The 27,528-nt window shown below is 48.1% G+C and overlaps 1 protein-coding gene across 4 annotated transcripts in view; it reads left to right on the top strand.

Annotated features, from left to right (window-relative positions):
- The window catches only part of MSI1 (musashi RNA binding protein 1), a 62,980-nt gene extending 41,352 nt beyond the window's left edge, over positions 1-21,628 (top strand). For 3 of the 4 annotated variants that reach the window (XM_087880160.1, XM_034438455.3, XM_034438457.3), the window contains 8 exons: positions 8,338-8,420; positions 11,490-11,607; positions 11,804-11,884; positions 13,354-13,410; positions 17,482-17,550; positions 17,654-17,826; positions 18,858-18,923; positions 21,413-21,628. In XM_087880160.1, coding sequence (XP_087736286.1) covers positions 8,338-8,420; positions 11,490-11,607; positions 11,804-11,884; positions 13,354-13,410; positions 17,482-17,550; positions 17,654-17,826; positions 18,858-18,899 — 623 coding nt within the window. In that variant the 3' untranslated portion in view covers positions 18,900-18,923; positions 21,413-21,628. The remainder of the gene's footprint in view (positions 1-8,337; positions 8,421-11,489; positions 11,608-11,803; positions 11,885-13,353; positions 13,411-17,481; positions 17,551-17,653; positions 17,827-18,857; positions 18,924-21,412) is intronic. The other variant, XM_034438456.3, reaches the window with a different exon arrangement.
- The last annotated feature ends 5,900 nt before the right edge of the window (positions 21,629-27,528 follow it).

The following is a 27,528-nucleotide window of genomic DNA, read 5'->3' as shown; positions in this document are numbered from 1 at the left end:
TTCATTATTTTAGTTTTGACCCACCCTTCAAGCCTCTAAGCCAGGGGTGTCAAACTCAATTTTATTGAGGGCCACATCAGGGTTGTGTTTGACCTTGTGGGGGGGGGGCATGGCCAGTTTGACATCACTCATGTTGGGGCCACCTGTGGTGATCCAAGCGCTCTGCCAATGAAAACAGGCTCCCGGGCTCCGTTTTCAGCTGCAATGGCCTCCTGCAATCCTCTGCCAGTGAAAACGGAGTTTGGGAGGGCCACACACAGCCCTCCCAAGCTCTGTTTTTGCTGACAGAGGCAATGCGGGCTGGTCCTTCGCTGTTTCCAAGGAGGCCCCCTGGGCAAGATCTAAGCACCCCGTGGGCCGGGTCCGTCCCCTGGGCCTTGAGTTTGACACCTCTGCTCTAAGCTCTTTTGGATCTTCTCTTTTGCTTCCAAGACAAAGCTTGTGTCCCTTGCAAAGGCCGCGATCTGTCCCACAGCGCCTTCATCTTCTTCTTCTTCAGCAATAAAAACTTTGAAGAGTGCAGTGGCCAGGATCATCCCGTTGGCAATCCACCTGGTGCTACTTTCTGGATGCTGTGCAGACATTTATGAGTGTCATTTACCCAGTTATGAATAGTCGGCTTACGACCACCATTGAGCCCAAAATTGTTGTTGTTAAGTGAGACATTTGTCAACTGAGTTTTGCCCCATTTTACGACCTTCCTTGCTGCAGTTGTTAAGTGAAACACCGCAGTTGCTAAATTAATAACCCGGTTGTTAAGTGAATCTGGCTTCCCCATTGACTGTGCCTGTCAGAAGGTCACAAAAAGTGATCACATGACCCTGGGACACTGAAACCGTCATATGTATGAACCAGTTACCAAGCATCCAAATGTGAATTACATGGCCATGGGGATGCTGCAAAGGTCATAAGTGTGAAAAATGGTCCTGAGTCACTTTTTTCAGTACTGTTGTAACTTTGAACAGTCACTAAATGAACTGTTGTAAGTGGAGGACTACCTGTACTTTCAACAGCTCTGTCACCCAGCCCATATTTTATCTTTTCACTCACAAGGATACTGTGGGTTTGTTTGAATGATTTGCCCAGGTCAAAGTACATTTATTTCCATGGGATTCTCCCCAGTCAATTAAACTAGTAACCTGATCAAGAAAGACGCTATTAGTTGACTGGTGCATCCTGTGCAGGGGCTTACAAACACCCACGAGGCCCTTGTCCAGGATAAACTTCAAGCTGACCAGTTTGCAATTGCCTGAGTCTTCCTCCTCCTCTCCCGGTTGGAAGGGAAGGACAGCAATGCTCGCTTCGTCTTTTGGAGCTTTGCTGGTTGCAAGAGTTCTTGCAGCTTGCAGTGGGTAGTCCTGTGATCTCCTCTGCTAATTCCTTTCAGTACTCTAGGACCGTGATTCCTGAAGTGCATCCGTGTGCCTGAAGTGGCACATGGAGCCATGTTGCCTGGCACTTGCTGCATCGCCCGTTCCTCTTCCGGGTTTATGGCACGCATGCGCACGCAACGATCAGCTGGCCTTTTTGCACGCGGCAGTTCCGGAAACTAGAAGAGCTGGTCTTCCATTTTCCTGAGTGAGCATGCATACCAGAAACCTGGAAGAGTAGCTGGCTCAAACCGGAAGTTCAGCAGCTGAAACCGGAAGTTCATTTTCGGGTGCGCGCATGCGCCCTGGGCAACTCCTCTTCCGGGTTGCAGCCTAGACGCGTGCACGCTCCCTTTTCAGCACTCGGTGCCGAAAAGGTTCGCCATCACTGCCCTAGGATATAATTCATTTGGCCTTGAGAATTGGCTTTAGGTGTTCTTTATCCTCTGTTTGTCCTGAGCTGCAACTCCCTCTTTCCACCACCGGCACCACGATGGTCAGCTCTGGCTGTGCCTCCCTTCTGCCGAGGGGAGACATTCTGCCTTCTCACCATCGCTTGTCATAGAATAGATTCATCCCATTCCCCTTGCAACAGGCCTACTGCCTCTCTCAAAAGTGCTTTCTTTCCAAAACATCTTCTAGCAAAACAAGAAAGCCCAGTTGCCTTTTGAAAGAAAGCGTCTTTGGGACAACTGTGACCTGGATGGCTGAGAATCTCCATAGAAATATAGGCCTACTGCCTTTTTATCTAGCTGAAAACCCCTGCTTAGTTCTTTAGGGCATTTCTCACAACACCAACCTCATTCTGAGCTTCAGCCCTTCCTTCCATTCTCTACACATTTCCCTCTTTCTTTTTAGAAAGCTCTGCATGTATCTACGCTGGTCTCTTTCGATGCTTCCCAGTTTTCCTTCCAGCAGGAAAAATGCTCGCCTCCCACTTGGAAGGTTGAGAGTTCAATAGTGTAGTGGCTCCTAGGGCACAAAGAAAAAAAAATATTGCTGCGAACTCCACATGGCATCAGGAAGGGCATTCGGCCAGTAAACCCTCAGCTCCATCCAGTCACTCTGACTCTTCTCCCGAATTAAGGGATTAGAGAGTTGTAAAAAGGGAGTTTTTAAGCGGAACTTGCCATAGTGTGGGAATAACTCTAGGAATAATAATAATAATTAATAATTTCATTTTGCAGTTGCATGTTCAGTATCCTATTTCACAGGCTTTCTTCTCCTCAGAGGCTTTTCAGGTTTAGCAAACCAGTTTTTCTGAAGTCCAGTACAGTATACAAGCCCCATTCTTCTCTTTTCCTCTTGTTCTGTCCCTGTCTCACACGCACACACACCAACAGACGTTCAAGAGTTAAAGACCAAACCAGCCGACAAAATACTTTTCCTTATGATAACGAAACTTGGCAGCAACCTAGTGGCTGCCTGCCAAGAGTTTATTACTACAAAGGAAAGAGATAACTTCTCTCTGCTTCTGGTACATCAAAGTAAAAAGCTCAATAATTACAGAGTCAATCAAGTCCAAAGATAATCCAGCAAAGTCTATAGCAAAAGTCCGGCAATGCAGAATGGCGTGGAAGTTTTCAGCTTTGTTCGTCACAAGGTTTGACTGGCCACCACGCTCCCTTTTATACCCTGTGGGTTGTGGTCCAGTGACTCAGCCTAATCTCGGGCACGCCTTTTCTTTTGTTGCGTGCTTATCTCTGCGACGCTGGCGTGGATCCAGCCAAGACTCATTACTCTCATCACTGTCCACCTGTGGCTGCATGGACGTGCTTGGCCCTGGCCCTATCTCTTGCCCTTCGACAGGCACTGAAGGCATTGCCAAAGAGGAGGGTCCTGGAGAGGGAGGCCTTGCCAACTCCTCTCCTTCACTCTCGGAGTCCTCTCCTGCCGATGACACAGGCTCAGGTAACGGAGCCACAACACTTCTGTCCCCTGAAATCATGAATTCCCCCAAGGTTTCAATCATCAACAAATTCTACTTAGGTAAGGTTTAAGACCACCCTGACATGAAATTGACAGCGGGAGAGGGAGAGAGAGAGAGAGATAGAGAGAGAGAGAGGACAAGAACTGGCTTGACCTGATTTTACCACCTTTTCTGACATGCTAAGTGAATCGCCTGGTTGTTAAGCAAACCTGGCTTCCCCTCTTGACTTTGCTCGTCAGAAGCTGGGAGGGAAGACCCCGAGGCCCTACATCTGTCACCAACACATGCCAGTTGCCAAGTGCTCAAATTCTGATCACGTGACTATGGGGATGTAGCAATGTTCATGTGAGCAACTCTTGTAAATCATTTTTTTCAGTGCCATTTTAAACTTCAAATGGTCACCAACCAAATGATTGTAAGTCGAGGGCTTTGTGCTTTTGTTCCCTTGTATTCTTTACCCAGATGATCTTGACTGAACTTCTATCCTGAAATTTTGGTTCTTTGCACATCTATGGACTTCCCTCACTCATAATGCTCTTCCGTCTCCTTTTTCATGCAATCTTTTCCTTTTGAGTAAGTTCTGCCATTCGGTCCTTCCTTGCCTTCCACCCTTGAGTTTTTCTCTAAGTCTTTTTTTTTAAATAGTTTATTTATACATTTTCTCTGTATCAAGTGTTTTTTTAATTACATCTTCTGTAGGTGTTTCTTCATTTTTCCAGTGCTGGGCAAATTTAATTCTTGCTGCTGTCAAAACATGTAATGTTAAGTATATATTCCCTTTATCATACTTTTCTGGTACTATACCTAACCAAAATATTTCTGGCTTATAATCTTTATGCTGCTTTACAGTGGTGAGTTGCTACCGGTTCACACCGGATCGGGTGAAGAGGTAGCAGCGGTGGCGGGAGGCTCCGCCCACCACCCGGATACTTCTGTGCATTTGCAGAAGTTCTGTGCCTGCATGTGAGCCCGCACACATGCACAAGCAAACCGGTAGCAACAGGATTTGGAAACCACCCCTGCTGCTTTAACATTTTTTGTCCAATTTTTTTTTCCTTTTGCACATGTCCACCACATGAGGTAAATACGTGCCCGGTATCTGAGCCTCCTCTAAGTCTTATTCAGCTTCCTGCATTAAAGCTGCCAGTTCTCCTTTCTCCCATATTCTGTGCATTTATACAGAGAACTGGAATCCAGGAGCCACAGGACGTGAAGGGGCTTCTCATTGGGGCCTTCGCATCCCAAGCGTCTCTGCCCATGCCCATTGCTTGTGATGCTTGTTTTCTGGACTCCCTCCTGCCTTAGACACAGTTTCCAATCTACAGCATCTGGCTCAGGTTTGCAAGGTGACTTTCCTGGATATTCTTCCACTTCTCATCAGGATCTCGGAAATGAGGGCTATTATGGAAGAAGAGTCCACGCTGTTCACAGTTGGGACCATCTTGGCAGCCAGTTGCTCTTTTCTTTCCTCTCGTCTTCCTTGGATAGAAATGATAAAGAAAAGACCCCCAGCTCCTTCCTGGATCCTTCTGCCCAGCAGTTCGTAGTCCCTTCATGGTTATCTCTGGTGAGGCCACTGTTCTCATGCGGTGGGAAGGAAAGGATATTTGTGTCAGTGGGCTTAAAAAGATTTTGTGCATCTTTCTGACCCATCGTGAACGCGTAATCCAAAAAGGCAACGCACACGGACAGACTGCAGCTTCAGCCTCTCACAACAGAGAGTCCATCTGCTTCCATCTTTTCAGGGCAGAAGCAGGGAAGAACTCTTCCCTTTCTACAGCTGCTTCTTCTTCTTGTGCCATATCCGTCATTGGACGTTGGCGATCATGTTGGTCATCCTATTTTTATCAGCAGCTGCATGAAAAAGTGCTGCTGAGTTTTGTCCAAACCAGCCCCTTCGATTTTGAAGCCATGATGTTCTTCTTCTGCCTGGACCTCATTTGCCTTCAATCTTTCCTTGGAGAATTTATTTATTTATTTGATAATATTTATATGCCGCCCTTCTCCCGAAGGACTCGGGGCGGCTCACAGCAATAAAACAAGACAATAAATAATGTTAAAAACCAATTTTTCAATGCCTTCCGTCGTGCCCTTAAAACCCATCTTTTCCAGCAAGCCGGGCTGGCTTAAGAAGAAATTTTAAAATTCTTTTAATCAGTTTGTGATTTCTTAACTTTTGGGCCAAATTTATATATATTTTTAACTGTTTTTAATATTTGTATTCTATGTTCTTATCTTGGCTCCCTGAGTCCTCAGGGAGAAGGGCGGTATATAAATTGGAAATTAAATTAAATTAAATTAAATTTAAAATTCCCAAATTAAAACTATAGGATTAAGTAAAGGATGACATATTTTTCTGGGTGTAGCATTACATGTCCAAAATATTCTAACTTTCGCTTTTTAATGGCTTTGATTTACAGTTTCTGAAGGCCTCTTACTCAGAATCTTAGGTCAGCTATTCTTTGTCCAAGGCTTTAGAGACATCCTCTGTCAAATCTGGAAGCCGTCTTTTACCTTTGAGCCTTCAGGCCTGCCACAAATCCCACTCAATTCTACTCAAGCTTCGGAGTTGGATTTTGTTGGGGGTGTTACTTGGAACCCTGACTTTCTCTTTGACAGTCCCTGGAATCTTCTGCAGCCCCAGAGAATACGCGTTCTTCTTCTCAAGGGCTTTGTTTCTCGGTGCCATTTTGCCTCCACAAGGGCTTTTCTGTGCCCAGCCCAAGAATTCTTCATGTCACGTTTGCCTCTGGTTTGCCTCTGGCCCCTTCCCCTTCTCTTCTAGGTGGGCAACCAGCCTACTCTTGCAGCATGTATCGTATATTTCTTGCAGTCTTCAGACAGGAAAATAAACCCACCACATTCCCTGCAGGTCACAAGAGCAGATCTCTCTGTCCACAAACATCTTTCAACAGCAAGCAACAACAACACCACTTGCCTCGTTGTATTTTTTTCCTGGCCCTCCTTTTTAATTTGCTCTGTGACCTGGTGCTCCAGGCAGCTGCTTCCTTATATGTCCACTGAAGCTGCCCCAACGAGGTCAGCAGCAAGCAACGCTCCAATCAGTTAGCAGCTCTTGGGGAAGAATCAACAGCAGCTGTCAGTCAGCGGTCAGTCTCCCTTCTTGGCTCTCCTTCTTCCCTTTTGTGCCTCTTTCTTCTCCTCAGTTGAACTCCCGTGCCAAACTCCCAGTCACTTGCTCATTTCTCTAGTTTTAAGTTGTACGAATGGGATGCACCCTCCTGATGCTTGGAAGAATTGAAACACCGTAGACCTGCCTTCCTCTAAGCCAGGGGTCTCCAACCTTGACAACTTTAAGCCTGGAGGACTTCAACTCCCAGAATTCTGAGAGTTGAAGTCCACCAGGCTTAAAGTTGCCAAGGTTGGAGACCCCTGCTCTAAGCCACCACCGAATTTTCCTCACCTGGACTGGCGGCTGCAGGATTTGGGTTTGGCTAGTCTAAAGAAAAGAAGGATTAGGGGTGACAGTATTCCAGTATTTGAGGGGCTGCCACAAAGAAGAGGGAGTCAAATTATTCTTTAAAGAACCCGGGGGCAGGACAAGAAACAATAGATGGAGACTAATTGAGGAGACAAGCAACCTGGAATTAAGGAGAAACTTCCGAACAGTGAAGACAATTAACCAGTGGAACAGCTGGCCTCCAGAAATCGTGGGCGCTCCATCACTGGAGGTTTTTAAGAAAAGATTAGACAGTCACTTATCTGATATGGTATAGGCTCTCCTGCTTGAACAAGGGGCTGGACTAGAAGACCTCCAATGTCCCTTCCAGGTCATTCTATTCTAAACTTATACCCCATGCCCCCATGTTTCCAAATCTTGCTGCCATAAGCAAAGGTGTAGCGTTTTCTTTTTATAGCATTTCTGCCTGCAGATGTTCTCTTACCTTTTATGCCTACACCTTGCTCATTCATCGACCATGATAGGTATTATGTAATGTCATGTATTGTATAAATTGCACAAATAAATAGGTAACTGGAACAGGGCAGTTTGTATTGCAGGCCGGATTCTGCTACCCTTCCTTTCCACTGCCCAGTCTCCCCCATCACGCTCTGGTTTAACCAGAGAAATGCAGCTCTGGCTTTTCTCCCCCTGGGAAGGGGGGACGGGACCCCTTGGCCCACTTTCCAGGCTTCTTCCGTGCTCTGTTCTCCCTTCCTGGCTCCTCATCCTTTCTTTGGTACCTGGCTTCCTGGCTGCCATCCACCAGGGCTTAAGGAAATCTGAGCCACTGCTGTTATTTGCAGCCAGGATTTTTAAAAGCAACTTAACTTTGCCATAGTAACTGGGGGGGCAGCTGAGGCCTGCTGTGAAATGCTGACCGGCCCTGCTCTGTCTTGCCCACAGAGAAGCTGCAGAATGGAAGCCTCGGCTGGAGGGGGAGGGGGATGTGACCCAACAGGGCAGAGAGCGGGTGATGCCTCCCACTTGCCAACTCTGATTCTTCTGCAGGGGGAGCCTTTGAAATGATAGGGGTGGGTAGGAAGAGCTTGGACGAGTAGACAGGAGAGAGATTATGGACCGCTGATGTCCATGTTCTTCAGCTCTTTTCCAGTCTCAGCTTGTAGAAATGGCATTTGCCTCTGCTGGCCAGTCCTACTCCAGGTTGGCCACCCTTCCAGGTCAAAAACACGGCGATTGCTCACTTGAATAGGATAACGTTCCTTTTGCCTTTCTGGTTTTGAAGTGGGCCAGCCTGTTGGCTGTTTTAATCTCACAATAGATTGTGAAAAGGACAATCTATCAGGTAGAGGCAGATATTTCTCTCTCTGGGCACACTGAGAATAGATCTGCTGAACAAAGCTCCGCATTGGTGACAGGAAGGGCCTCCGGCCAGTAAACACTCAGCTCCATTCAGTTGCCCAGACTCCACCCGGCAAATGATTATGGGGTGGTTAAAAGAAGATGATAGATTGTGAAAGGGACAGAAGGCTTGAGCTGGAGCCCTGGAGAGCTTCCTGGGGGCTTCTTGACTTGACTGAGGCTTTTTTTTTTATGTGTGTGTGTTTCTCTTTCAGGGTTTGGATTTGTCACCTTTGAAAGCGAAGATATCGTGGAGAAAGTCTGCGAGATCCACTTTCATGAGATCAACAACAAAATGGTTAGAGCCAAGAAAGTTGGATTAGGAGGAGGGGGGGTCAGTGGGTTTGAGTTGATGGGATGCTGCCCCTTTCTTCCCACTGGACTCGAGGGTCAGGCATCCATGGCCTTTGCAGTCCCAAAGGTGCTTTTTTCAAGAGGCAACTGGACTTTCTGGTTTTACTTTAAAAGCTTCTCATCCAGGAAGCTTCTTCAGCTCTGACTGGATGGTTGGGAATGGAAGGGTTTATACCAGGGGTGAAATCTAAAAATTTTTGCTACCGGTTCTGTGGGCGGGGCTTAATTAGTGGGCAGGGCTTGGTGGTAAGGTGACTGGGTGGGCGTGGCCAAGTCAGTGTCACTTCTTTGCCCTTTTTTAACCTATAAAACACAACACAACACAACTGGCTCACCCACAATGTAAAAGCAGCTGTGCTAGACTCAAAATGGCCCCTGCAACAAGCAGGAACCTCACACAGCCACAAAAAGCCAAAAAAAAAAAAAACTTTCACACTTTACACACACACACAACACAACACAACATAACACAACACAACTGGCTCACCCACAATGTAAAAGCAGCTGTGCTAGACCCAAAGTGGCCCCTGCAACAAGCAGGAACCTCACACAGCCACAAAAAGCCCAAAAAAACAACTTTCACACTTTACACACACAAAATTCCACGCATAGCTTTGTGAGATTTTGTGTGTTTGTGTAGTTAGAGTGAAACACTACAGAAACACACTAAATCTCAGAAAGCTGCACAAATATTATTTTATTTTTATTTATTTTTATTTTTATATAAAAGCAGCTAAATTTAAAACTTCCTAAACTTTAAATGGCTAGGTCTAAAAAAAGAACAACTAAAAAAAACCCCAATTAACTTTTTTTTTAAAGCTCCCAAAGGGGAAAAAAACTTACCCAATAGAACAGGGGTCTCCAACCTTGGCAACTTTAAGACTTGTGGACTTCAACTCCCAGAATTCCTCAGCCAGCTTTGTTGGGAGTTGAAGTCCACAAGTCTAGGCAGGCAGGCAGAAAGAGCTGCTTACTGATGAGCTTGATTGCAGGCAGGGAGATTCAGTTGCTTGCTGATGCATGGGTTGCTATCGTCATGCGATCAGCAGCTAAGGTAAGCAAGCTGGAGGCTAGGGGGGGGGAGAAAAAAAGAAACTTTTTTCTTTTACATGGCTCTGGCAATCCAAGCTGAGTTGTCTGATTAGAGCCATTTAAAAGAAAAAAAAAGCTCTGATGAACGTGGGGCTCAGCTGGGCATGCGGGGCGGGGGCAGGGATTTTTGCTACTGGTTCTCTGAACTGCCCGCTGCCATCGCTACCTACTCGCCCGAGCCGGTCCGAACCGGGAGCATTTCACCCCTGGTTTATACTCCTTGTAGACAGCTGGTCATTTGCATTCTTTTAGTGTGTCGTTAAGGTCACCTGGAGGTTTATCTGTGTCACCTGAGTGGTGCAAATGGGTGTGGAGCCTTCTTGGAACCTCCAGGTGACCTCTTGAAAAAGCACCTTTGGGACCACCGAGACCTGGATGACTGAAAATCTCCATAGACATGGCCTTTGCAAGTTGACCCCTGAACCTCTGTGGTGGTTTCACGATCTTAACTGGAGAGTTTGGCCAAGTTTCGCCTTAAAGAATGGGGTCCCACTCAGAGGGACATTGAGTGACAACACTTATAAGGAGATTCTTCTGCTGCCTTTAAATCAGCTTTCTCCAGTCAGGTGTTCTCCAAACATGTGGAATTCAATACCCAGATTTTTTTTATCAATATGGTCTATACAACTGGAAGGGCAAAGCTGAAAGTTAATTTTTTTCCAATCCTGTGCAGCATTTCTGAGGCAAAGGGCAGAGGGAGATGGCGAGGCTCGGATGCTTTCTTCCTAAATGCCTTTCTCCATTGTATCTGCCCAGCTGGTTTGATCTGGCAGGGTTGGCACGCTCCGGTTCCATCGATTAAGCAATGCCACCTATCTCACCCTCGAAGTGAATTTTCTCTGTAGCATCTCCTGCCCTCTGGAATCAGGTTCCTTCTGAGATTCAAATGGCCCTCAACCCCCCACCCTGGTATTTCGAAGCCCTGAAAATGTGGCTCTTCACCCAGGCCAGGTGATTGATTGATTGAGTGAGTGAGTGATTGATTGATTGATTTAATGCAATTTATATGCCGCCCTATCTCCAAGGACTCAGGACGACTCACAACGGTAAAATGCACAGTTCCTCATAAAAGCCAATATAAAATTAAAATTCCAATTTAAAACAATTTAAAATTCATTAAGAAATCCCCCATCAGTCCAGGCTGCGGAACAACCAGGTCTTCAAATCGCGGTGGAACGAGCGAAGGTCAGGGACCATCTGGAGCTCCAAAGGAAGCTGGTTCCAGAGGGTGGGTGCGCCTACAGAGAAAGCTTCTCCCCCTGGGGGTCGCCGGCTGACACTGTCTGGCCGACGGCCCCCTGAGGAGGCCCTGTCTGTGGGAACGCACCGGGCGATTGGGAATTGTCGCTGGCTGCAGGGGGTCCGACAAATATCTCAGGCCTAGGCCATGAAGGGCTTTGTAGGTAATAACCAGCACCTTGAACCTCACCCGAAGGGCAACCGGTAATGCCCCTTTCTTTCTTTTCCTTGTGCCCATCTGGGTTTGCCCATCTCTGCTCTTTCGGTCTGCCTTGTTTTTCTGGTTTTGCATTGCTCTTAATTTTAAGCGTTCTTAAAATCCCAGTCCCTGGGAGTGAGATGGCATATAAATTTAATAAATTACTATTAATAGAAGAATGTGACGTAATTAGGTATGAATTGTGCCTGTTTTATTGTAAGGCAGGGGTCTCCAACCTTGGCAACTTTAAGACTTGTGGACTTCAACTCCCAGAGGTCCTCAGCCAGCTTTGCTGGCTGAGGACCTCTGGGAGTTGAAGTCCACAAGTCTTAAAGTTGCCAAGGTTGGAGACCCCTGTTGTAGGGGGCCCACAGTTGTTGTCCAGAAGCAAACTTCAGGCCAGTGCCCTGCAGTAGCAATAAAATGTAGCACCCCCTTTTATAGGACTGTCTTAGCCTGACCTCCTGTTGTGTCTGGTGCCAGGTGGAATGTAAAAAAGCTCAGCCAAAGGAAGTGATGTCGCCCACTGGCTCCGCGAGGGGACGCTCCCGGGTGATGCCTTACGGAATGGACGCCTTCATGTTGGGCATCGGCATGTTAGGTAAGGATGGGAAAGCGGCTGTTCATCACGCAGCGGCCTCTTCTGGAAGAACCAGAGAACTGCAGGCACGTTGCGGAGAAAGGACCCCATCCCCATCCTCTGTGCTCCCAAATGAAAATTGGATGTAGATGGAAGCAGGGGGGCAGGGGGGCAGGGGGATTTTTTTTTTCTGATCTTCTTCTCTCTTTGAGAATAGGGTATCCAGGTTTCCAAGCAGCCACCTACACAAGCCGGAGTTACACCAGCATCGCACCTGGCTATACCTACCAGTTTCCCGGTAGGTCCTCCTTCCTCTAATTTTTGTGTTGCTTTTGTTGTCCCAGAGGTGGAATCTTGTTGCGTGGTCAAACATCTCAACTGTTCTTTGCAAATTGTCCTTCTTCCCACAGGGAGGATGTGAAAGGCCTCCCGCAGAGCCGAGGTGAAATAGGAAAGGGATTCTGTTTTTCTTTTCTTTTCTGGTTGAATTCTCAAGAGTCCTACAGTGGCTCTCATAGGTCATTTGGTTCAGGGTTTCTCAACCTCAGCCACTTTTAAGATTCATAGACTCCAACCCCCAGAATTCCCCAGCCGGCCATGCTAATGAACTTTAAGACCTGTGGATTTCAACCCATCATTAAGTAGCTGAGATTTAGAAACGCTGATTTAATTCAACCTTGCTGCAAGATTTACTAAAGCAATTGGATGGTGGCCTTCCTTTATTTTTAATTGACACCTTCAGACTCATCCAAAAGATGCCCACTTTTGGAGTTTCTCCTTCTACGACTACTTACACCCTCAGCCTAGAAGCATTTTTTCCAGAGTCACTTCCTTTCAAAAAAAAATTGGAGCATTTTACAAAGGTTAAAGTCAGTGGTGGGATTCAGCCGGTTCACACCACTTCGAGAGAACCGGTTGTTAACTTTCTGAGCAGTTTGGTGAACTAGTTGTTGGAAGAAATCGTTAGGGCAGAGAACCGGTTGTTAAATTATTTGAATCCCATCACTGGTTAAAGTGCCAGAGGTGTGAGAGGAAGTCCGGTGGGACCCAAACCCTCTGAATAAACGGGAGATTGTGAAGCACTTTACACACTCCCTTCTGCCCACAATTTTCTCTAAAGTGTGCATTTTGGCATTCATGTTTTTAAAGGTCAGTGTCTGCCTTTTGGGGTGCATTTCTGAACAAAGAGACATGTGAAAGCCACAGGAGAACAATATTCTGGCTTGTGTATTATTTTCTCTTTGAATGACATCCATATCCTGCCCTCTCCAGCCTTAAACTCAGTCTGATGCATGAGCACATTAAGTAGACCAATATATTTGTGTTAAATTTATATTTACTGACAAAGAAATAATGCCTGCGAAGGCTCCTGGATTGGGGCTGAAAGGTGAAAGCGGAAGCAGTATGCTGCGTCCCATATCTGGGTAGACCAGGTTGCCCTGATAAAAAATACGTAGTAGACCGATAGTTTTCACTTGCACAGGCCATCAGAAAGAGCCGTGAGGTGTGTCTTCTGGGTTACTCTAATACAGGTGGGGCAAAAGCTGACAGCATCACCTGATAACGTTTAGCAAGGCCACCTTGGAAGCTGCCGGTGGGCATTCCTCCCCCAGCTGTTTCCGGGCAGTCTCTCTGAGGATTTCCATTTCCTGTGCTTGGCTTTGCGCTCCTTCCTCTTCCTCCTCCTTCACCCTTGCCTCAGCTGGCTCCACTGTCCCAGAGCGGACCTGAAGGAGCATCCTAAATTGTCTTGCCTTTCCTTTTTAGAATTCCGGGTAGAGCGGACCCCCCTCCCGAGTGCCCCTGTCCTCCCTGAGCTCACAGGTCAGTTCCCACCGGTTTTCTCCTTGCAAGAGCTGGAAGAGAAGGGTGGGTGGGTGGGTGGGTGATACCTTCCCTGCCTTGTGACTTTGGAGGCCGGGAGTTGCTGGTAGGTAGGCAGGCAGGCTTGTCCTGGTCTAAGGTCTCTGGCTTTAGCATCAGGATGGGGTTCTGGGGAGTCAAGCTGCTGATAGAGAGGAACGGATGGACGCTGGGACATTTGCTCCCCACTTTACAGTGGCTCCCTGATGGGGGGGAGGGGAAGCATTCTCACACCCTTAGATAAAAGGAGGAACCCGAGTTCTCCATCTCCAAATCATCCACTGTTTCCTGCTCTTCACCCTCTGTTAAAACCACCGATTAGGCCGATTGGGTAGCAATGTTGCCTGTTGTGCCATCTTTCCAGGGCAGCTGGTTCTGCAGGTGAGAACCACCGAAGGGAGCCTGGAAGCCATGGCAAACAAATGCATCAGGAAAGGACGTTGGCTCTCCAGATGTGGCCGTTGTAAGAGGAGAGCCAGATTAGTCTTGGCCAATGGCAAAAAAATCTGAGAGCATCTTTTGCAACATTTTGATGAAAAGGCATAACTCAAGTTTGTTAGTCAGATGTGATTAGGAATCCTTGGGAATTGCAGCTTCAAAATACCCGGAAGGTCAACTTCTCCTTCAGAGGATTGTGCAAAACATTATTTTTCCAAACAATTTTGAATGTGAAACTTCACAAAGCTTCCTGCTTCGGGTGCAAAACAGTCTGCTTCGAATATTGGAATAGCCCTCTTCCCCCGCCTTGTGTTCTGAACCCCAAACATTTTCCAGCATGCTCATGTTCCATTTTGTACTCAGACAATATTTTGGAGGTTGCACAAAGCTCCCCGCTTGAAACGGTTGCACCCCCCTCGTCCACAGGCATGTATTTCACAGGCTGCCTTTCAAAAGCTCCTTTGGAGGAGTTGGTGATTTTCAAAACTGCCTGTGTGAGATCCATCCCAAACATCTGGAAGGGAGAAGCCAAGATGCAGCGGTGACCTTTTCTTTGTCACTTCTTAGCAACTGACTCAAAAGGAAAATGTTGCCTTTCTGAATCATCTAAGCCAGAGGTCTCCAAACTTGGCAACTTTAAGACTTGTGGACTTCAACTCTTTGCTGGCTGTGGAATTCTGGGAGTTGAAGTCCACAAGTCTTAAAAGTTGCCAAGTTTGGAGACCCCTGATTTAAGCTCATAACGAACAGAGAGAAGGATTGGGGTGACACGATACTGTCTTCAGAGACTTGAGAGGCTGTCACAGAGAAGAGAGGGGTCAACCTATTTTGCAAAGCACCAGGGGGCAAGACAAGAAGTTGTAGGTGAAAGCTTGCTAAAGAGAGAACCAACCCAACAGTGAGAACAGTTAACCAATGGAACAGAAGTTGCTTTAAGAAATTGTGGGTGGTCCATCACTGGAGGTTTTCAAGAAGAGAAGAGATTGGACAACCACTTGTCCGGAATGGTATAGGCCGGGTCTCCTGCCATGGACAGGAGGTTGGACTAGAAGACCTCAGTGGTCCCTTCCAGGCCTAGGATTCTATGACTCTCTTGCATCCTAAGGTGGCAAACACCGGAAGTTCATCCTACTGACCGTGAAGGAGTTTCTTATTCTCTCCTAAGATGCCTCAGGCTTGTTGGGATGCCCTTGAGTCTCTGTTGCTGGGAGCCAGAGGACTCTGCCAGTTCTCCAGACTCTTTCTGTGTCACAGCTACCATAAACTTCCATCACTTGAATAGATACCCCAAACCCTGTTAAGGAAAGGTCTCAAGAAACCTAACTGTATTAGGAGGCTGACTCATCCTACCTGTAAAAGTGGAATTAGGTCATGCAAAACCAGAGCAAAAGGCTTTAGCAGGGGATCCTGGTTGGGTGTCTTTCATCTCATCCCCTGCCAATCAGGCTGGAGACACTGATCAAACATTCCACGTTGTAGAGAAGAGAAATAGCAAGTACGAACACAGCACAAAATAGAAGCACAAAATGGAGGAGGCAAAATGGAGGAGGGAGAAGCTAGTGCCCTCAAGCTTATACACAGAACAGTTAAGCCACACCCAGGCTCCAAACTGTCTCATGGCCCCATACAACAAACAGTTACCAAACAGTCCCCCATTGGCTGACCTGTTGCTATGCCTATTCCAGTTCATGGATATATTTACACTGACATGGAGGTATTTTGGTTGTTGCTAAATAAGAACCAATTGGTGGCTGCCCACCAATTCCTGACTGAAGCAGAAGTCAGGGCTTGAGACCCACTCCTCCTTTCCCTTTTCAAGTCAACCCCAAAGTTGTCTGGTGGGAGAGCCCAATCCTGGTCAACATCATCAGATCCTTGCCAACATATTTCGCCATGCTGGTGAAAAAAGTCCTCGCACCTGATTCGCCAGCTAAGGCCTAGAGGTGGAATGGATTGGGCTGAAACTTCGATGCCTGTCACCATCTGCTTCAAACTATGGTTACACGCTCCAGTTTTGCAAAAGAATTGTTATCAAAACAGTTTTAGGAAACGGGCAGGAAGATGGGTCACCTGATCCATAAGTGAGGCAGCCCTCACACTGATGGGGTGCAGCTGTTGTGTACATTTGCCTTCTCTGCAACGGCAAAATGGATCAAAGGAGAGCGGGAAGAATACAGTGCGCCCAGATTTTCTTGAACTCAGCATGGCACGAAAGAACTTCACTGCTTCCTGCGGATGCCAGCATTATTTGATAAGGTCATGTGACTAATCACTGAACAAACTAGTATATGCCAACAAGGAACTGAGCCCAGTCACTGAGATCCTGGACCACTTAAATTCTTTCCTTCCTTCCTTCCTTCCTTCCTTCCTTCCTTCCTTCCTTCCTTCTTTCATTCATTCCATTTTTGAAGTTCCTTCTTGCTGTTGCCATCCGTTCAAGACTTCGTAAAGGTGGTTTTGGCCTGTGCTTCTGCTTCTGAGCTGATAGCCCAGCTGCTTCCACGCACCCTCCCATTCTCTGAGCTTCTCCTCACTCTTGTGACCTCCTTTGGGTTCCTCTGAGCTTTGGACTGCAAGGAAGTGGGGTGGGGGGAGAGGACCCCATGCTCCAGTATAAGACTGTGGATGCCTTTCGTGGCTGTCCCAGAGAGAGGGGTTCAAACCTTGTTCCCCATCTCCTCTCCCATCTCCATTTTTCTCAGAGCAGGATGGGGATGAATGGGTCCTCCAGACATCCATCCCCAAAATTTGTATCAAATATGGCTCCTGTCTGCAAACTGTATCAAACTGCTGGTGTGAATGCTGCAAACCAGAATGGGGGAGGCAGAAGAAGCTCAGCGGAGCCTCTTGGCTGCTGGAGAGCTCCTTTGGGAAAACGTTACATTCGTTTCAGAGATTTGGTGGGACTTTGCAACCCCTCACAAAGCCGGAAGCTCTGAGCTGCTCCTGGTTTCAGGCGGCCAAAGATCCCCTTCAGTTCTTTGCGGGCGTAATACGTTTATCTTGTATTGTCTTGTAAGTGATTTGGGTGCTTTCGGTGAGAGAGGATTTAGCCACAACGTGTGTTTTGTTAAAGCTTTGTTAAGACAGGGGTGCAGAGTGGGCAGGGACTCCTTTGGGGTTCTTTGGGGTTCTGCTAGAGCTGATTTTATGGCCGTTTTATGGAGGTTCAAGAATGGCAAGTCAATCTCCATGGCCAGCATAAGCAGACCTGCAGGATTTACCCAGAAGGCTCCAGAAGAGCTGGCTGGGCCCTGGGACGCAGGAACATGCATGTCTCTTCCCTTCTTTGCCCTCTTCATGTCGCCATCCTCTCCCTCCCTCTCTCTTACACACATGCTTTCAAGCGAATGGCTTCATGGACCACCAGAGAGTGGGTCTGCATTGGCCCTTGGGTTGGGGTTGGGGTTGGGGGGCCTCCTCATGCTAGCCAGTTGGATTTGCAGGACATCCTTGGCCTGGTGGCCATCCCGACACAAACTCGGTGGCGTGGCATGACTGTCCCGTGCAGATGCGTATCTGCAGTGGGCATTGGCTGGGTATCATTGGGTTCCCTGCCCGGCCAATCCCTAACTCTGCCTCTTTCTCCCACAGCCATACCCCTCACTGCTTATGGACCAATGGCAGCGGCAGCGGCGGCGGCAGCCGTGGTGCGAGGGACAGGTAACTGCCGCATCTCTTCCCAGAGGTCTCTGGGGATCTTTTCTGCAGGGCTGGGGGTGGGGTGGGGGGGCCAGGGTGCCATTGTAGCATCTCGACTGGCTAGTGTTGCTTCCTCCGGTAGGTTCCACCCCGAGCCGCACTGGCGGCTTCCTGGGCACCACCAGCCCCGGGCCCATGGCCGAGCTTTATGGAGCAGCCAATCAGGATTCAGGAGTCAGCAGTTACATCAGTGCGGCGAGTCCCGCCCCCAGCACCGGCTTTGGCCACAGCCTAGGGGTGAGTGCTGTGGGGGGGAGGGGCTCCACGGGCAGGGCAAGAGCCAGAGAGGAGGAGGAGGGTCCTGGCCAGCTCCTGGCCTTGGGAGAGAGGTGTTTTCTTGGATCAGGGCAGCTGCTGTGGATGACAAGCAAAGATTCTTGTGCTGAGGGCGTATGGAAACTTGGTCAATTCTCGTGAGCCGAAGGAGGCTGGGTTTCTTCTGAGCCATTAACGTTGTGTTGGTTGAGTTGCAACTCCAGCTCTTCTGTACACAAGGAGTCCCTCTCACATGAGAGTCAGTTGTAAGTTACCCCTGAACCTCACCTGGCCACCCCCGCATGGCCCAAGCCAAGTGTCCATGGGAGAGGCTCTCAGAGGGGGAGCCAACCCAGTTAGAGAGGTGGTGTTGTGGCTTGTCGGCCACCGGTCCCTCCAGCAGCCGAATCAAAGGAGGAAGCATGGGAGTCAGGGCCAACATCGAGGCAGCCTGAGAGCTCCGTGGGGGAAGAGGGAATGGAGCTGGCAGAGAGAAAGAGACAGAGGTGGAGCTTGGGCCATCTGTCAGCCCTCAGATGGAGAGTCAACAGCCCCCAGGTCTGAAGGTGGCTGATGAGGAAGAGGAGGAACAGCTGGGTCCAGTGCCTGATGCGTGGATGCACAGAAGGCAGAGGAGAGAGTGGAAATCTATGGGCCGGTCCTTAGGAAGGAAAAGCCACCACTGCTAGCGAAGCCCCACCCTAGCTCTGGGGATAAAAGGCAGGGGGCGAAGATGAATAGATGTGGCAGACAACTATTCATCTCCCAGCCGGACAGACTTGTTAGCCTGTGGTGAGAGAGAAACTTTTTGCTGGGGCTGCCAGCACTCCAAATTAAAGGAATCTTCACTTCAGAGGGTTTGTCGTGTTTGGGGAGCTGGGTCAGGTGGGCTAATAGGAGCATCTTTTCTCCCCTCACAAAATTCTGGCAACTGAAGCTTAACTTTACCTAAGGCTGCAGGTCCTTTGTCAATCACTGCGGTTCCTGTGAATAGCATGCAATTTTTTCTGCAGGGGCCCTTGATTGCAACGGCATTTACTAACGGTTATCATTGAAGCTGAGGACCAAGAAAACAGATGGTAAGTGGGCCTTTGAGGACAGGAGCTTGACTTCGGTTGGGGAAAAACTCTTGGGCCTGCCCTGGAACGCTGTCTCGCCATTGGGAGGTTTCATCTGGAGCAGGAGTCTCCAATCTTGGCAACTTGAAGACTTGTGGACTTCAACTCCCAGAATTCCTCAGCCAGCTTTGCTTTGCTGGCTGAGGAATTCTGGGAGTTGAAGTCCACAAGTCTTCAAGTTGCCAAGATTGGAGATCCCTGAACTGGGGCAAAACATCGTGTACATGAAACCCTAAGCTTCAGTTGGAGCTTTCCCAGGTGTGGAACATGTGAAGAGCGTCATATCTGACACATTGCAAGACTGCCGATCCTAGGAGACCACCAAGGCCCCCTCCAGCTCTGTTCTGTCCTAGACTCTAAACTCCTCCCAGTCGATCATAGTGTGGAGACCTTCTTAGTTCAGCCAGTTGACCCATCCTCCTAACCGTCTCCTGGATGAGAGCCCGCGAGAAAAGCAAAAACGTGGAACAACGGAAAGGGCTTCTATGCTCCAAAATCACAGGAGGACATTTTGGCTTTTTAAGTCCCTTGCTGTGATGGCTGAGCCATGTCTGCTGCCGCTGCCCCAATGGGGGGAGGGTGTCAGAATGAAAGCCCCTCCCCAAGGCACCGTCTCAGGAGGAAGAGCCCAGAGGGTGAACTCTTGGCCCATTTACAGGCAGCTTCTTCTTCCACAACCACTCGCTCAGTGACTATTCAGACTTGCAACAGAGCTGCAAGTGAGTAGTACTTGCAACCGGTCCTCCCAAGTGCCAGCTCTAACCACGATCTGGGCGCTCGGCAGACAGACAGGATTTCCAACGGTTGCAGGATCCCACAGTCACACGATTCCAATGTGCAGCCAGCAGTTTCTCAGAAACAAAGCCAGTGAGGAAGCTGACAGGCAGTCAGAAGCTGTGATCAATCTTGCCAGGAACTGCGAGGATTGCCGACCTCAAGCAATGTGAACGTGTGACGTTGGGCTTTACGACAGTGGTGGAATCCAAATTTTTTTACTACCGGTTCTGTGGGCGTGGCTTGGTGGGCGTGGCAGGGGAAAGATACTGCAAAATCTCCATTCCGTCCCCACTCCAGGGGGAAGGATACTGCAAAATCCCCATTCCCTCCCTACTCCAGGGGAAGGATACTGCAAAATCCCCATTCCCTCCCCACTCCTGGGGGAAGGATACTGCAAAATCTCCATTCCCTCCCCACTCCTGGGGGAAAGATACTGCAAAATCTCCATTCCCTCCCCACTCCTGGGGAAAGTCCCATTCCCTCCCCACTCCTGGGGAGTGGTGGTATTTGCCGGTTCTCCGAACTGCTCAAAATTTCCGCTACCGGTTCTCCAGAACCTGCTGGATTTCACCCCTGCTTTACGACCACATCACTTAGCATTGGGAAATCCGGGTCCCAATTTCCATTAAGTGAGGACTTCTTCTTGGTCATTTAATGACCCCGTAATCCCTTGCGGGATGGAGTCTGGGCAACTGAATGGAGCTGAGTGTTTACTGGCCAGATGCCCTTCCTGTCACCAATGCGGAGTTCTGTTCAGCAGATATATCCTCATCGTGCCCAGAGACAGAAATATCTGCCTCTACCTAGGCTGTGAACTCACAGCCTCCTGATTGTGAGGCGAGAGCTCCACCTCTAAGCCACCACACCACTTGCCATTAAGTGAGGACTTCCTGTAGTCTAATTCAGGGGTCTTGAGCCGTGGCCCACTACCGAGCCTTTGAGCCGTTCGGAACCAGGCAGTGGAAGTGGCGGGCCAGCACATGCGTGCTTGCCTGCCACTTGCACGGAACCATCCTTTCTCCTCTCCCCACCCCCGCCAGTCCGCAACGCCAGAAAGATTGGGGATCTCTGGTCTTAACTGCATGCTGGCAAGGAGACCCCATGTGCTTGAGCGATGGTGGCGCAGTGGTTAGAGTGCAGCACTGCAGGCTTCTTCTGCTGCCTGCTGGCTGCCTGCAATTTGGCAGTTCGAATCTCACCAGGCTCAAGGTTGACTCAGCCTTCCGTCCTTCCAAGGTCAGTAAAATGAGGACCCAGATTGTTGGGAGCAATAGGCTGACTCTGTAAACCGCTTAGAGAGGCCTGTAAAGCACTGTGAAGTGGAATAGAAGTCTTAAGTGCTTTTGCTATTGCTGGGGGAGGTTGTTTGGGGGCAGAGCACAAGGGGGTGATGCACATCAGTAGTTTGGATGAGGTCTCCCAACCTGTCAAGTCAGGGCTGGTTCTAGGATAGTCAATCCAACTCTCGCTCCGCCCCAGGGCCACCAGACTGGAGAAGAGTAAGACTGGGTCCATACAAGTGGGTACCAAGCCTTTGGACAGGAGGATAAGTGGCATATAAATGTGATAACCAGATGTGTGCCGTGCACCCCTCAGTGGGCTGCAGACCAGGGCAATGGCAAATGGGGCAACGATTAGCTTGGCTGCTCTGACTTCCCCTCTGCTCCCTGCAGATCCCCCAGTGAGCACCCCAGGAGAGCGAGCTGGAGGACTCAGCAGACCCGGAGGGATGAGCCAAGATTTCATTTTCGTTCAAAAACTGCACACTTGTGGCTGTTAGCTGGGCTCCGGCCAGCCCCCCCTCCCGCTGGCCAGAAAGCACTGGATTGGGAGGCCAGGAGGAGAACTCCTCGTCTCCTCTGCTACTAACCACAGACCGTTTACACTTCTCCCAAGCCTCTGACCCACTGCTTCTACTTTTATTTATTTTCTTAGCCTGTTAGTTCTTTTTTTTAAAGTTTTTTTTTGGGGTGGGGAGGGGTTGGGGTGGGGAAACGACCGAGATCAGCACTCTCATTTTCACGGTGGTTCTTTCGCTCTTTTTCGGAGCTGCTGGAAGAACCGTTTATTTTATTTTTATTTTTATTTTTATTTTTTGGTGACTGTGTGTAGGTAGTTTTTATCAAGGAATATTTTTATTTGGCTTTGAAATCTTTTGTTTGTTTGTTTGTTTTAGATATATATATAAATATATATATATATTTTGAGATGGGGAAAAGTATGGACTCGGTCACAAAAGGACAAAAGTCTTTTTAAAGGACCGGTTGATAGACAACGAAAGCAATTTCCGAAGGAGAGAGAGAGAGAGAGAGAGAACTGAGAGGCTGATGCATTTAAATGGTTTATCTGTCTCTCTTTTTTAAAACAAGGAATGTTTTTTTCCATCAATGTGAGGCTTTTGAGACATACAGAATTAACAGGATGTGAACACTCGGGGAGTTGCTGTGGAACAAATACAAACTGTATATTTTGCTAAGTGAGAAAAAAACACTATTCCTTATTTCTGATTTTTTTTTCCTCCCTGGTTTTTAGATTTTAGGCTATTATGAATTTGTTATTCCTGTATTTTTCCCTTCCTCTTTCTGTATCATATGTAAATTGTGCAAGGCTCTTTGGCCTTGTCTACACAACAGAGGAACCTTGGATCTATCTATCTATCTATCTATCTTTCTTTCTTTCTTTCTTTCTTTCTTTCTTTCTTTCTTTCCTTCCTTCCTTCCTTCCTTCCTTCCTTCCTTCCTTCCTTCCTTCCTTCCTTCCTTCCTTCCTTCCTTTTTCCTCTTTCGGGCTTTGAAGCCACCAATGTGAGCAATATTCTCTGTTTGGACCACGACAAACCTCCTTTCTTTTTATACCTTTTGCTGTAAGCTTTTATGACTTCTGATGAGATGGAAGGGGGTGGGTGGGATGGGCAGGGACGGGATGGGCAGGGGGAGGGCCAGGGAGGAAGGCGAGGTGGGCGAGAGACAGGGTGGGGAGGGCTGGGTGGGAGCCATGTAACCAGCAGGGCCTGTTTGGCTGAGCAAGATCGCCGCTCGCTCATGTGGCCTAAGCCCACAGAGTACTTTGGCCCGGCGGCTGGTCTCCGTTGATGCTTGGGACAAGGGAAGACTCTCCCAATATTTGCCACTTTCTGCCAAGAGGGTCGTGGCCTACAAAGGGTCTGGGGGTGTCTTGAGGACAGGCATCTGTCCGTCTCTGGCAAAGGAGTCAAGGAGTGGAGTCAAGGGGTCTCGGAAGGAGAGGCAAAACCCATCACCCCCCCCATCCCAAAGGCAGATTTTTTCCCCCTCTGTGCATTTTTCCCCTTTTTGTTGCAACCAGGTGCAGCTGAGGTGCAGCAACAATACCAGCTGTTTGAGCTTGACCGTATCAGAAGATCGAGTTTCCAGCGCCTGGGGAGGGGTCCTCTCTCCAGAAAAGAGAGCCATGTTTATTTGCCCCCCTAACCCACCCTCTGTCTTTCCCACTCTGAGCCTTGCTTCCTCTCCCCCGTATGTCATTTGAGGCTTTTACTCCCGAGAGCAGTTGCCCTTTCTTTGCACTGCGTTCACATTGTGGGTGGAAGGGAACAGAGCTGTCCTCTGTCGTCTTTGGGGGGGGGAAGGGTCTTTTGCCACACAGCCTTGGGGTCCATTTAGAACCCAAATGAGTCAATTTTGTATCAGCCAAAAGTCTCAACAATTGTGCTGATACAAAAATCAAACAAACAAATTTTGCCCAGGTGCCACAAGGGGGTTCAGCTCATTGCTTTGTCCCGGGGTCTGTCCAGATGCTGGCCAGCTCTGGTTACTTGCATTATGGAGGCTCATTTTTCCTACCCAAGACTTTCTAGATGCAATGGTCTCCAACCTTGGCAACTTTAAGACTTGTGGACTTCAACTCCCAGAGTTCCTCAGCCAGCAAAGCTGGCTGAGGAACTCTGGGAGTTGAAGTCCACAAGTCTTAAAGTTGCCAAGGTTGGAGTCCCCTGTTCTAGATGCAATAGTCATGCAAACAAGGAATTCGGCACATGGCAAACCAAACAAGGCATGCCAACGCTGGGTATCGGCCCTGCTTGGATAAACCAAGCAGGAAACACACAAGGAGATGAAGTTGACTTCATTGTGAGGCTGAAGATTCAGAGATTCTTGCAGGTTGGAAGGCAAAGACTTCCTATTGCCACTTTTAAATGCTTGATCAATTAAGGTGGATCTTAAGCGGCTGGGGGAGGGGTTCCTGCCTCTCTCTCTCCGTTTGCTTCCCAGGTAGCCAAGATCAAGGCCATTCCCTCACGGCCATTGCACTGGGCTGGGGAAGGCAGCTGAGATTATGGCTTTCAGTTGATGGCGACAGTGAAGATGGTCCAGGACAAGATTTTCCTTCCCCAACTGCTGGCGATGCCATGGCCACGGCCAAGGATCGCTTCCAGTGGAAGGGGTCGTTGGAAGAGGGATTTGGGGTCTGCAGTTAGCAGTGTCAAACTTTTTTGAGGGTCTCCCCAGTGCCAGATTGAGGGAGCAAGGGAAGGAGAAACACCCCGCATGGAGAAAATGACATCCTTATGAATCTTATTCCCTGCATGCGAGTTTCCTGCCTGCCAGTTAGTTGGAAGTTTGTTTTAATTCAAGTTTTTAGCCTGTTGGGTTTTGCCTCTCGCTTAAATCCTAGGAAAAGCTTTTGGGATTTAGCTTTTCCTTGCCTCCTTCCTTCACCTTCCTCCTTTCCCACCGTGTGGGCCCCAGACCCTCACTGGCAGAATCCCCCCTCCCCCTTAAGCGACACGAAAAATATTGGGAGAGTTTCCTCGGTGGCAGAAGAAGAGAGGGAAACTCAGCTAATTAATACTGGAAACACAAAGCAATAATTTTTGTTACTCAGATGAGTGTGTTTGTCTGGTTTTTTTTCTAAAGAAGAAATAAAAAAGCAGCCACAATCTATCACAGACCCCCAAAACTGGCGCCCCTCATCCCTGCCAGCAGAGTGGTGGGGGCTCCAGGTTGGGGGATGTCTGATGGAAGGGGTTTATTTTTATTCTAGTCTTCGGCTGGGGGGGGGGAGGTCAGGGGACGTGACTGTCGAGTGGCACTCTTGTACCTCCTCCTTGGCACACATGCTGGGCTACTTCTATGCCAACCTTCTTTTTTAAACGAAAATAAAGCTGTGTTTTTTATTAAGCCGGTTTTATTATATGTCAATGTTTGTTCTCGCCATACCTGTAATCCCCCCCTTTTTTTTCCAGATTTTCTGTTTTAAATTCCTAATAAATTATTTGAAAACAGCTCTGACTCTGTGATCTGCAAAAGGTGAGGGTATCAAGATACTCGTGGGGTGTGGGGGGCTCTTCCAGGGTGGGCCCCAAGGATGGGCGTGCAGGTCTGTGGCTTTTGATTGCGAAGGTTCGAGCGGCTGCAGGTTGAGCAGGAGAGCTAAAAGTCAAAATATGGGCACCTCTGGAGAGTGCTGCATACCGTACGTGGGACCTCCCAAGCAAAAGCAGGCAGAGGAATCTCACCTTAACGCTAAGGGCATATTTGGGGCACGATCCAGGGATGCTAATGGATTCCCAGCTGCAGCCTGACAAGTTCACCCCTCAAGGACCCGGAGCTCAAAGCCCTGGGCAAGGTCACCAGATGGGGACGGGCTCAAGGTACGCCAGCCTGACGCTTCATGTAATGGCCGAGCGTTGGGTGCAGCCACTATTGACCAGAAGTGCCTGAATAGACCCAACAAACCAGGTGTCCTTGGGGGAGGAGCAGCCACATGGGATAGGGAGCTCTTCTCTGACTTCTCTACCTCGGCGTAAGTTGCTGTGCTTTGTGTGATACTACGGACTCTCCAAAATGCTTCAAATGCTGAGCCATTGGATTTAAGTCCCTGGTGCATGAGCATTTCCACAAAGCAGCTTGCCCAAATGTGGGGTGAGTGAGGGCACTGATGGAGAGCTAATTCTCACATTCATTAGTGGCTAGGGCTCCTCCAGCCATCAGCAACCGCTACTGGTGCCTTGAATGCTGCATGAGGAATGAAGGCAAGGAATGAAACTCAAGTTTTCATGCATTGATGCAAAGGTTAGTCAAAAGTAAATGAAGCTTTATAGGGATGTCGAAAGATTAGATGATAGATAGATAGATAGATAGATAGACAGATAGACAGACAGACTGGTTGGTAGATAGACGATTGATAGAAAGATGGACAGATAGATATAGATGATAGAAAAAGATGACATACATACATAACATACATACAATAGAAAAAGTTTAGATGATAGACATGATATATATGTATATATTGTGTGAACCAGATCTTGCAAAAAAGCAGCAAAGCTTTTTGTGTTCATCTTTGCCTTTTAATGGAACTTTTTCATGAAGCATTCATTGATGTTTACAATATTTTCCAGGGTCATATTTAGGATGGATTTCCCCTTCTCCCTTTGGCAAAGTCCATCCTTTTTCTTTGCCAGCAGAAAGATCTCTGAAGCCCTCCCCCTCCCACCTCCCAGATCAACTATCTTGGTCTCTATACCACAACCTTCAGGTGCAGCATGAAATTTTATTTATTTCCTCCAGATGGTGTAAAAAGTTCACTCTACTGAAAAGATCTCCGGGTTTCAGATGAGAAAAGGCTTTTCATGCTGAAGATACTGCAAAGCCACCAGAAGGCAAAATTTGATCAATGGCTGGAGAATTCTGGGAGTTGAAGTCCACCCATTTTAAAATGGCCAAGATTGAGAAATAATCAATGCTGGATTATGGGAGCTGCAGTTCAAAAATGCCTTTTAATTAAATCTGTTAGAAAAGATCCTTCCAGATTCCCCCTCTGGATGGAGCACTACTGCCCTGATGAGACACACTTGGAGATTAGAATGAATGAGCTGGAAGGGATCTTGGAGGTCTTCTAGTTCAGCCCCCTGCTCAAGCAGGAGAACCTGTACCATTTCAGACAAGTGACTGTATAATCTCTTCTTGAAAAACCTCCAGTGATGGAGCACCCATGATTTCTGGAGGCAACTTCCGTTCCACTGGTTAATTGTCCTCACTCTTAGGAAGTTTCTCCTGAATTCCAAGTTGCTTCTCTCTTTGATTAGTTTCCAATAGAATGCAGGTAGTCCTTAACTTAAAACAGTTCATTTAGTGACCATTCAGTGAAAAGAGTGAGTAATGACCCCTTTTCACACTTAACAACTGTTGCAGCATCTCCCCCATGGTTATAGGACTACAATGCAGTTGCTTGGAAAGTGACTCGTGTTTATGACGGTTGCAATGTCCCGAGGTCATGTGATCACCTATTGTGAACTTCTGATAAGTAAAGTCAAACAGGGAAACCAGATTCACTTAACAACCCTGTTACTAACTTAACAACTGCAGTGATTCACTTAACAACAATAGCATGGAAAGTCGTAAAAAGGAGCAAAATTCACTTAACAATGTCTCACAACGGAAATTTTGGGCTCAATTGTGGTCTTAAGTCGAGGACTACCTGTACTGCGTCCAGTTTTGGTCTCTGTTGTTCAGTCACTAATTTGTGTTTTCACGACCCAACTGATCGCAGCATGCCAGGCTCCCTGCCCTCCACCGTCTCCCGGAGTCTGTCCAATAGCACTTAGCAATAGCACCTAGACTTATATACCGCTTTACAGCTCTCTCTAAGCGGTTTAGAGAGTCAGCCTATCGCCCCCAACAAACTGGGTCCTCATTTTACCGACCTCAGAAGGATGGAAGGTTCAGTCAACCTTGAACCAGTCAGGATTGAACTCATGGCAGTGGGCAGAAGTAGCCTGCAATACTGCATTCTAATCACTGTGCACCAT

This window comes from Pantherophis guttatus, chromosome 17, assembly GCF_059756535.1.
Source record: "Pantherophis guttatus breed Tessera chromosome 17, ASM5975653v1, whole genome shotgun sequence".
Classification (NCBI taxonomy): Eukaryota; Metazoa; Chordata; class Lepidosauria; order Squamata; family Colubridae; genus Pantherophis; species Pantherophis guttatus.
The sequence above is the reverse complement of the archived record's forward strand: the minus strand, read 5'-3'. Positions and strand labels throughout refer to the sequence as shown.